This window comes from Budorcas taxicolor, chromosome 2, assembly GCF_023091745.1.
Source record: "Budorcas taxicolor isolate Tak-1 chromosome 2, Takin1.1, whole genome shotgun sequence".
Taxonomy (NCBI): Eukaryota; Metazoa; Chordata; class Mammalia; order Artiodactyla; family Bovidae; genus Budorcas; species Budorcas taxicolor.
In genome coordinates, this window is record NC_068911.1 from 117,761,021 (window position 1) to 117,772,714 (window position 11,694).

The 11,694-nt window shown below is 42.4% G+C and overlaps 1 protein-coding gene across 1 annotated transcript; it reads right to left on the minus strand.

The window, feature by feature from the left end:
• Positions 1 to 1,225: 1,225 nt before the first annotated feature.
• NIFK (nucleolar protein interacting with the FHA domain of MKI67) lies at positions 1,226 to 11,429 on the minus strand. The gene is made up of 7 exons (XM_052664349.1): positions 11,267 to 11,429; positions 10,021 to 10,158; positions 4,854 to 4,962; positions 3,023 to 3,234; positions 2,434 to 2,502; positions 2,242 to 2,310; positions 1,226 to 1,973 (listed from the first exon to the last, which is right to left on the minus strand). Exons 1-7 carry the CDS (start codon positions 11,369 to 11,371, stop codon positions 1,785 to 1,787), a joined length of 891 nt encoding a protein of 296 aa, XP_052520309.1. The 5' UTR covers positions 11,372 to 11,429; the 3' UTR covers positions 1,226 to 1,784.
• Positions 11,430 to 11,694: the final 265 nt, after the last annotated feature.

An 11,694-nucleotide genomic window follows, 5' to 3' on the forward strand; every position in this document is an offset into this window, starting at 1 on the left:
TGCCTACCTGTGTCAGTCTTTGAACAGCTTTTGCCGTATTGCAGTGAGAGACTCATGATCCATCAGCCACGGTTATAACTTCCAGATTCTTGATTTTCTCCCTACAAAATCTGACGATCAACCCCACACCACTTTGACAAATGCTCCTAATATAGTCCCCGAGAAAATGTTAACTTCAACTCTCTCTCTGCCATGATATATGCTAAAAATCACTCTCCCCATTCAGCTCCAGGGTACATCAAAAAACTCCTCACACATCAAGTGATGATGATCAGTACCATGCTGGAAGAGGAGTGTCTGGGCAGTAGGTCAAGAAACGGAAATGATAAAAATCTGTCAGGCTGCACTGATAAGCTTATCTGGTGCTTTCCCAGAAACGGAAACCAGATGGATTTCTACAACCACAAATTCAGACATGGTTCAAAGAGGTAGGCAGTTCTGTTACTCATTCAATTTAATTAAACACAATGAACATTGTCTGTATAGGGACTAATCTAGAGCAAAGATGTTCTTTGTATGGTTTTGGGTGCGCTGTGGCTTTGTGGGTACCTATGGGCTTTCTCTTGTTGCAGTGAGCAGGGGGCTGGTCTCAGGTTGCGGGGCACAGGCTTCTCACTGCAGTGGCTTCTCTTGTTGCGGACAATGGGCTCTAGGGGCGCAGGTTTACTTGCTCTGTGGCATGTAGAATCTTGGGGACCAGGGATGAACCTGTGTCCCTTGCACTGACTGGCAAATTCTTAACCACTGGACCACCAGGAAAGTCCCTATGCTCTCTGTGTATTAAAACTGATTCACCTAGGTCAGTATTATCATCATAATATTAAACAAATATTACATGAAAAAATGTTTGGTGGTAATGAATCCTTTTAATGAAACTGAATTAGCTGATCCCTTGTGGCTCAGCTGGTAATGAATCCACCTGCAATGCAGGAGACCTGGGTTCGATCCCTGGGTTGGGAAGATCTCCTGGCAAAGGGAAAGGCCACCTGCTCCAGTATTCTGTCCTGGAGAATTCCACGGACTATATTGTATTAGTCGTTGGGGTCGCAAAGAGTCGGATACGACTCAAGAGACTTTTACTTCACTTCAAAAAGCAAAACCCAACAATTTTTTATTTCAGGATATCCAAGTTGCCCTTGCATACAAAAAAACCAGAAAAAGTTTATCTGGTGGTTACTACATGAATCTTGAAACCAAATTCCTGATTGATGATACTGATAGAAGATGGTAGTTATTAATTAATCCATGCCAGCCCACCACAAACTAATTTAACATTGGTAAAAATGATTGTATATACATAAATGAATCTCTATTAGTACTGACACCTCCTTCTCATTCCCCATAGAATCCAACTTCTAGTTTCAGCCATTTGATGGGTTAAATGTGCTTGGTCTAACAGAGAACTCTTTTGATGGTCAAGTAAGATTTTCTTTATTTGATGGTAACAACAAAGTTACAGTTTAGTGCTTAAATCAGCAGTTAACAGTGATCTTCTCTCCAGGCAGAGTAACTAAAAGCAGCTGTGAAAACCGCAAAGAAAACTAGAGACAGGACAAGAGGCAGTGGAAGCCTGGCTGCTGTAAACTGGTGTGCACCTCTGCATCTCAGCAAGGGCAGGGAAGCCAGAATCACTGACTGCTTTCCTCAGTGACTTGAATTGACAGTTTTTTCCCAACTATCTTGTTACTGGTTGCATTCTACTATATCTAGTTAAATATACAGAATTAGTCTTCATAATAAAATCACCTTTTCAGAAGAACTATACACAATACATAAAAAAAAAATCACTGATTGTGTTTTCTTCGTCTTTTTTTCTTTGAACTTGCAGGTGGTTGAGTCTCCTGTGTTTCTTCTTTTACACCAGATACGGGATGTTTGAAAACTATTTCATTATCTTTGTCATCATCATTCATTTTAGCCACTTCAGACTTTCGTTTCTCCAAAAATGTTGGTGTACAAACTGGTGTGGGACCCTGGGTTCAAGTGAAAGATTATAACATATAAATGTGGGAAGATATTAGGAATGACCCTCTCCCACCACCTCTCCTCTATTTTTATAAGTTATGCGTATTATTTTAGGCCTGTTTCCATCATTTGATGAGATAGCTGCACATGATCAAGCACTTAGGTGCTTATCACACTTCGTCACAAGACTGAGCAAGCAAAGTGACAGTAGCAGCAACTGCCTTTCCTCCTTTAAACTGTAATACCGGATTCCCAGAGTACTGAAGACAATCTTACCTGGCTATCCACAGCCTTCTCAGGAGTCTTAGGAGTGACTGAAGCGGCTTTCTTCTTCTTACGTAAAGCCTTCAATAAATTTTAAGAAACTACATCAATCTGTGCGTTGACTAGACACAGTAGTCCTGGATGGACTTCCCCATTTATCTTTCTCTAATATCAAGTAGGTAATATGATAAGCGAAAGTTTTACCTGGTGCTTTCTGGAATTTCGAGGACCAGTGTTTGAAGCATTTTCCTCATTTTTATGTAATACCTTAACCTAAACAAGCATAAAGAAGTAATAGAAAAAGAAGCTGTAAAACTAGCTGTCTCACTTATGTATATTTTAAAACTTACCATTAGATCATTATACTTATTAGTTAATTCTGACATAGACTTTTAGGACTATTTCCAACTTAAAAGGACCATGAAACAAAATTTTAACTAAAATGGCATAAAAAGGATGGTCACTTTACAGTCTTGGTATTTACTGGTAACATACAATAAACCAAACATTTAATCCTGGCAATGACACCTTTATTAGTAACCTATAAGCATTATGGTTTTCGGTCAAGTAAGGTTTCACTGATTCAATCATCTAAAACTGCTAAATCAGGTACGTGTTGCAAACTGGTTTAATCCCTTTCAGGATTTCCTCCCCGTGTAGTGTAACAGGAAATACTAGGACAGCTTGACAAACCTACAACGACAAGCCTACAATGACTGCAGTTTCAAAAAACCAGTCAAAACCTCGTAGGGGGAGATACTGGGTTAGACATTTTATACAAAGGAATACTCACCAAGGAAGGGAAATCATAATCAATCCCCTTTTTGGCCAATCTCTTTCTGAGTAATTTTTCCTTCTTTTTAAACCGCTCTTCCATCCGTAGCTTTTGAACAAGTGACCGTTCCTGATTGTACCGTTTCACTGCTGGATATGATGGCCTTTTAAATGGCATATGCCACTCTCTAAAAAGTTCTTCATGTACCTTTTCAGGTGGTATAAGATGACCTACAATTAAAAAAAGAAAAAAAAAAGTTCTCAACCAAGCAGGAGGGAAAGGCTTTTAATGAGAACTTCAGACTGTCCCGTGTCACCTTGTGTCACTTGTAGCATAATCAAATTGATGTGTCCCCCACTTACATGGAGCAGCCTAAAAGAATAAAACAGGTCCCCAAGGGCAAGTCAGACAGCCCACAATCATCTACCACTCACTCACTGTGTGCCAACAACGATTCCAGGACTAGAGATACACGAGTGAACAAGACGAGTGCACAGAGGAGAGTGTGGAAATTAAGTCTTAGGGTTCCCGAAGCTAAAAGGACTCCCACTTTTAGACTGTGTGACTCACGACAGCAGAAGCTCTTACCTTCCAGCTCATATCCTCCAGGCACCTGCCCAGGACTAAGGCAGCTCACTGCTTATCTGTATCTCTCTGCTTAGGGATGCATACTGGGCCCTTTATGCAGGGAAGCCAAAATCCCTAGGATCTACCCTCCACCAGTGATATATGGTACACAAATATCCCAGTTTCTGTGCTTGTCAGCTGGGATAATTCTGTTTCCCAAGGTGGCCAGCAGGAAGGAGCCCAAATGCCTAAATAACCTGCTTGCTAACTTACCCTTTACTGACTTCCTTCCTCCCTGTCAAATCTCCACTCCTTACAGGTATTTCCCCGGGATCACCTCCAAGACAAACTACTCCCCTGAAAAAAAAAGGTGGGGATGTGGCTAACACCTCATATCAGAGTTCGGAACTGTTTGTGCCATCCTTCAGAAGTCAGGTGGAGCACAGCAGGGATCTCATACATGTGGTCACCCAATCATCCACTTCGTCCTGGCAAGAGCCACATTTTTCATGTGCAAATAACACCCAGGATCTCAGGGGGCTCCTGACCCCTCTCACAGCAATAGGAACTAAGATGAAGAGGTGTGACCTGGGTGCTGGCTCCGGATGGGCTGCTCTGGGGAGGCGGGTAGGTGGGAGCTCCACCTCCTGCAGGATGAACGTCTGCTACTGTCACCCTTGCCCTTCCGATGGTTTCTCTGCAGAGGAGCTGCAGCCAAGGCCACGAAGACTGGCTGACACGTGACTCCTCACCCTGAACATCATCCTGTCCAGGACCATTAGTGGTTTCCGCTGTCCTCAGCATGTACTCTAAACTGTGCTTTACATGGTTCTGGTAACCTGACCTCACTCATCTATTTCTCCTCCCTCATCTCTCGCTATGCTCCTTGCAGGCAATTACGTTTGTCACTGGTTTGGCGTTTGCTGTCCCCTCACCAAATTCTCAGTTCCACCCCTTCACCTGGCGGTTATTTAACCTTCAGGTTCCAACTTTAATGACTCTTCCTCAGGGAAGCCTCCCATACCCCACCAGGAAGCCCTTCCTATTTACTCCTCAAGGAAACTGTTCCAACTCTGTCTCAGCAGAAAACGGCTCTCACTCGGGAAATCTTAAAATTCCAGTTCAAATCTATCTTGAAAATGTACTTAAATTGTTGCACCACTGCTTAGGAGACTCATCCCAGGGATGAGGTGGGACGTCCAAACAGCTAAGCACCTCCCACCACAGCCACTGTCAGCAGGAGGATCCCTGAGATCCCACAGGCTAAGAATTGGGTACTTACACTTCAAGAGTCTTTCACCAAAAAGGTAGTTGTTCATTGTTTCAGCAGCTATTTTGGCAACATCTTCAGATGCAAACTCCACAAAGCCGTAGCCTTTGCTATTTCCAGTCTGCAATGACAAATCCACCACAAAAAGCAGAACAATTACATTCTAATGTGCCATCAAACTCCTAAAATGTCATTAAATAATGTACATTAGCTGTGTCTGACTCCTGCGACACCATGGACTGTAGCCTGCCAGGCTCCTCTGTTCATGGGATTTTCCAGGCAAGAATGCTAGAGTGGGTTGCCATTTCCTTCTTCAGGGGATCTTCCCAAGCCAGGGATTGAACCTGGGTGTCCTGCACTGCAGGCAGATACCAACTGAGCTACCAGGGAATTCCCAGTAGGAATAGCATTAAGGAATAACATTAAGACACCTTTAACTTTCAACTTCAAATCACACAGTGTGCAGACTGTTACAGGGAAAGAAAAGATCCAAAATAGTCTCAATTTGCCACTGGTTTTGAAGATTTCCTGGGATTTTGATTACATATGATAAATGATTACAGTTGGAATTTATTCAGCAGCAACAGCCAACATAAAGGAATCTGGTAGGTCCCATAGTCCTTTACTCATTGATCTCATATTATCAATCTACTTGGGAGATGGAATAAATGCGTCACAAAAAATACAGGTAATGTAATTCCCATTTATACATAAAAAATGAAAAGAAATTAAGCCAGTATCTCTCAGCCCATCAATAAAACATCGCATTCACTGTCATGTTTAACAACGACCGATCATCTCCACAGCTGAGGGCACAGGACCAGGGGCCACTCTCTCAGAGACACACATGCTGGGTTCTGGCCTCCACACCATAACAAAATGAGCTTGCTAACAAGAGTTCTAAAATCCAAATGCTCAGGTTTGGATCTGAGCTCTGACACTCAGATAAGCAATGTTTAAGCCTCAGTTTTTCCTTCTAGAAAATGAGGATAAAATAAACACTCTCATAGAGTTGCCATGAAAACACAAAATAACTTGCAAGTGCTCCACACTTTTGTCAAGTATTTAATACATGTTATTTTAGGGTGGCAGGGTATCTGCTCCTTTGGCAAATAATTATTCTGAGCTGAAGGTACTGAGAAATAGAGCAAGAAACTCTGCCCTCCCCTTATTTACCTAAAAACAGGACACAAATTTAGAAAGGTGTCCTCTCCCTTCTATCAGAAAGATGTTAGAGGAATCCACACAACAAACTTTACTAAGCAGATTTTATCACCGACATCCAAACCTGGGCATTTGGACTTTAGAGTTAGCCTCCTGGATATCTGCCTCCCCACAACTGGCAACCATATAAACTCAAAGCACTGTTCCCTCATCTTGTCACTCCTCAAAGTCAAAGTTCTAACAACCATTTGAGCATTCCCATGAGTAAGCATACATTTTAGTCTTTTTAATCTCTCAGTTTTTCAGTCCAATTTATAGGGTCTCAGCCTAGGGCAGTAGAAAAATAACTTTTCCTCCTCTACAGTTCCAATTCTTAGTGACAACAACTAGGAAAACTTCACAATCTTGCATTAAACAAATTATTTTCGGATATGGCTCAAAGCTGGTCATGTGATCCTGGAAATAAGAAACCATTCACAGGCTGTGTGGCTTGACAGGAGTTGAGAGCCAGGAGGCTGTCTCCTAGCTGTGCTAGTGACTAACAATCAGGACACAGCCACCACCTAGAGTCTCAGGTTAGTTATCTGCAACAGGATGATTCTGGTAAAACTTTAAATGTCTGACAATCCTCCTACCATCCCAACTCTCACTCAGGAGGCGAATGATGGTGGGGCGTAAGACACTATAATATATCTTTTGAAATCTGATGTGAAAATACATGTCAAGTGTCCCCAAAACCAAACACTCAAAAGCCAAAACCTTGACCTAGTAATCCAAGAAAGTTAGAAATACCAAGCAGATAGTCAAAACTGGGGTGGGTAGCTTTATAATATGCAACAAAGCTGGAAATGTTACATTTCAGTGCACCGCATCAAGGAGCAGACTTTCTAAGACAACCGGCCTCAACTCTTTAAAAGAGCCAATGTCAAGAAAAACCAAACAAGCAAAACAGGGATAGAGAGACTCTTCTACATATGGTGAAGAGCTAAACGATCAGGTCCAACGCATAAACCCTAACTGGATCCCAGAATGGCAGGGACTATTGGGGATATTTGAAGAGGGGTAGTAAATGAGATTATCATACTGTAATTATGTAGCAGTATTATGTTCTTATTCTTAGATTTATGATGATGTATTTATATTAAAGTATTACAACTGTCACTTTATTCAAAAGGCTAAAAAACCCAAAAAGGTATGTACGTTTTTATGGATATGACAACAGATGAAGCTAATGTGTCAGGATATTAACAATGAGTGAATTCAGGGGAGGATGTTCATTACACTTTCGTTTCTACTTCCCTGTCAACATTTTCAAAACGCAAAGCTGGTGAACACAACTGCACTTCATTATGGAAAAACACTTACAAAATAACAACCCACAAAAGGCAGAAAAAAGTCTGAGGCGGATTCTTGTTGATGTATGGCAGAACCAATACAGTACTGTGAAGCAATTAACCTCCAATTAGAATAAATTTATATTAAAAAAAATAATAAAACAGAAAGTTGACCTTAGTAAAAAACAAAGATATAATAAACCAAAAAAAAAAGTCTTTGAAAAAGACAATAAGGACAAAAACATGAATAAGCGTTTCACAGAACACCAAAGGCTGATAAACAAATAATGATACTCAACCTCACTACTGCACTCATTTCACAGGCTAGTAAAGTAATGCTTAAAATTCTCCAAGCCAGGCTTCAGCAATACGTGAACCTTGAACTTCCTGATATTCAAGCTGGTTTTAGAAAAGGCAGAGGAACCAGAGATCAAACTGCCAACATCCACTGGATCATGGAAAAAGCAAGAGAGTTCCAGAAAAACATCTCTTTCTGCTTTATTGACTATGCCAAAGCCTTTGACTGTGTGGATCACAATAAACTGTGGAAAATTCTGAAAGAGATGGGGATACCAGACCACCTGACCTGCCTCTTGAGAAACCTATACGGAGGTCAGGAAGCAACAGTTAGAACAGGACATGGAACAACAGACTGGTTCCAAATAGGAAAAGGAGTACGTCAAGGCTCTATATTGTCACCCTGCTTATTTAACTTATACGCAGAGTACATCATGAGAAACGCTGAGCTGGAAGAAACACAAGCTGGAATCAAGATTGCCGGGAGAAATATTAATAACTGCAGATATGCAGATGACACCACCCTTATGGCAGAAAGTGAAGAAGAACTAACAAGCCTCTTGATGAAAGTGAAAGAGGAGAGTGAAAAAGTTGGCTGAAAGCTCAACATTCAGAAAACGAAGATCATGGCATCTGGTCCCATCACTTCATGGGAAATAGATGGGGAAACAGTGGAAACAGTAGCTGACTTTATTTTTCTGGGCTCCAAACTCACTGCAGATGGTGACTGCAGCCATGAAATTAAAAGGCGCTTACTCCTTGGAAGGAAAGTTATGACCAACCTAGATAGCGTATTCAAAAGCAGAGACATTACTTTGTCAACATACGTCCGTCCAGTCAAGGCTATGGTTTTTCCAGTGGTCATATATGGATGTGAGAGTTGGACTGTGAAGAAAGCTGAGCATCGAAGAGTTGACGCTTTTGCACTATGGTGTTAGAGAAGACTCTTGAGAGTCCCTTGGACTGCAAGAAGATCCAACCAGTCCATCTGAAAGGAAATCGGTCCTGAATATTCATTGGAAGGACTGATACTGAAGCTGAAACTCCAATACTTTGGCCACCTGATGTGAAGAGCTGACTCACTGGAAAAGGCCCTGATGCTGGGAAAGACTGAGGGCAGGAGGAGAAGGGGATGACAGAGGATGAGATGGTTGGATGGCATCACCGACTCAATGGATATGGGTTTGGGTGGACTCCGGAGTTGGTGATGGACGGGGAGGCCTGGCGTGATGTGATTTATGGGGTCACAAAAAGTTGGACACGACTGAACTGACTGAATCTCATTAAAAATGAGGCAGATCATTCTATACTCATCCAGAGGATATGCTATAATGTGCTATTTTTCAAACTCAGAGTTTGAAAAGTTTAAAAGTTACCCTTTTAAAGGGCAGCAGAATCAATTTATTATGTCAGAAATGTATTTTTAAATAAACTGAATGGGAAAGTTAAGTATCATCTTCCTAGACTTTTATTTCAGTTAATGTTTATGTACAGGTCCATGTGTGCTGGCTTGTGCTGTAAAACTTACTTCTTATTATGGATTCAAGGTCTGAAAAATACTATTCAAGAGAAAGTCACCTATACCTGCACAAAGAATGTTCCCAGCAGTTGCATCGACAAGACTGGAAAAAAGCTAACGTTCAACAAGAGAATGGATAAACAAACTGCAGCATATTCAGGCAGTGACAACAAAGCAGGGACAAAAAATAGTTAACTCTGTTCTGTTGTAACTTAAGTGGTAAAATGTGAACAAACTGTATCAAGAAAAAAAGAGATTCCAATAACAAGAATTCTGTGGTTACAACCAATAGAAGTATGTGTATATAGGAAAAAAATAAAGTTGGCCACACCCTATTACTGAAAGAAACCACACAAATCTTTATTAGGAGGTAGATATGATACAGTGACATTTTTACAGTACTTTGTGTATCAGGCATTGTTCTAAGAATCTTATTACCTCATTTAAGCTTTGAGTCAATACTCCTGAGAGGCTGGTGCAATTTTGCTCATATTTTATAAATCAGAAAACAAGCATGCAGGTTATAGAATTTGTCCAAAGTCACACAACCAATAAGGTGTAGAGTCCATCCTCACACTTAAGTTCATGAACCACTGGCTTAGTAGTTACAGGATAAAAAGAACTCACTAGGATTGCCAATTTAATTTGAGGACTTGAGGCAATTACCTTAAAAAAAAAAAAGTAAAATACACATTCACAGGAATACTAATCTTGTTCTCCGTCTGCTTCAGGTTCTAGACCTAATCCAATCCTCTTCTGGAATGAAGTGTGTGATAAGCAATAACATGCAAACATGCTCCAAAACCTGTCAAGGATGATATGCTTTTGGAAAATAAAACAATCTAATTCAAATCAAAAACCTTACCTTTTTACTCCTGGACAGTCTGAATCTTGTAACAGTGCCAAATTGGGAAAAATACGCTCGGATCTGGGTTTCATAAAGGGACGGTGGTAAGTGGCCCACATAGATTACTCCAGGAGTAGGTTTTCGTTTCTCCTGTTGCTGAAAACATAAAGACCAGGGAAACATATATATATATATATATGTTTTTTTTTAATTTTAAAAAATCACACTGCAACAAAACTTGTGAAACTCTGCTCTTAGATTAAGACAAGAGATCAAGAACCTACCCTGTATTTCCACTTACCACAACAGAAACGAATTAGCTGTTTAGATATAGTGAAGAGACTTAAGGTTGTCAAGAGGGAGGCGGGGTGGGGGGGGTGGTGGTGGGAGTTTGGGGTTAGCAGATGCAAACTATTATATAGAAAATGGATAAACAATAAGGTCCTACTGTATAGCACAGGGAACTATATTCAACACCCCAGGAGAGATTAACACAACACTGTAAATCAACTATACTTCAATGAAAAAAAAAAAAAGGGTGTCCCCACGAGACAATCGCCAAGCAGTAGTCTGTCTTCTCAGCTTCCCTCTCTGAGCACGAATACACGCTGAATTAACAGATTAAAATCTTCTGGCCTAAGAACTCTAACAAACATACCCTTCAATATTGTTTGCAGATCACCGTTTACTCGCACCCAATAAAGAAACAATTTTAAGACGTCAGTAAACCTTCACGAAGCCTACTAACCTTTTAGTATCTCTGCCCTCGAACCCCTGCCTTCGGTAATACAGACCTTTAAGCTTTCCCATGTACATTTTATGATAAAATCTTGGGCAAATATTATTGAACTTGATATCAGGGCCCCCAAACAGCAAATAGAACTTGGGTAATACAGTCTTTTACGAATTCCAAAACCACTAACCAGGCAAACAAACCTCCCCAGTTTGGGGGCCCAGCCGAAGTAGGACTGGAGCTGATCCGCGGGACGAGGGCCGACCCAACAGCTGGCTCTCCTCTCTTCGAGTATCCCCGCGATACCCACTCCTTACCTTACCTCCATAAGGACCCTAAGGCCCGCGCGGCCCAAAGCCGTCACTTCTCGGTCCTCCCGAGAAAACCTCGGCCCGCAAGCTCTTAAGGTCGGGGTCCGAGCTGGGTGACGCCGGACGAAGCACAGGCTTGGGGAGGCCGAGGCGCGCGGGCGGGACCCTCAGACCCGGTCCGTGACCGCCCCTCGCGGTCGGGTTCGCGCCGGCCGCTCACCTTGGTCGCACGCCGACGAACCTGAGCCACCTCCTTTTTAAATTTGGCATCCTCCTGCGGGTTTAGGGACAGGAGCGGCTTTGCCGGGCCATCGAACGCCGCCATTCCGCCAACTCTTAAGAAGACGAGACCCACGCGGTACACCCGGAAACGCCAGACCCTCTGCTTCCCCAAACCGGAAGGGAGGGCGGGGCCTGTGGCACGGCTCCGGGGCGGAGCCTGGGTGGACGGCGCGGGGGCGGAGCCTGGGCGATAGCGTAGCGCGGGGGCGAGGCACAGGGCGTGGCGCAGCGCGGTGAAAGGGCTCAAGGGGCTTCTCGACTGGCAGGTGTCGTTTGGCACGTTCAGAGTTGCCTCCTTTTGGAGGTGCTCATTCGCTTGGCTGCTCAATATTTAGATATCCTGCCTGACGGTGATTCTACCTGCCA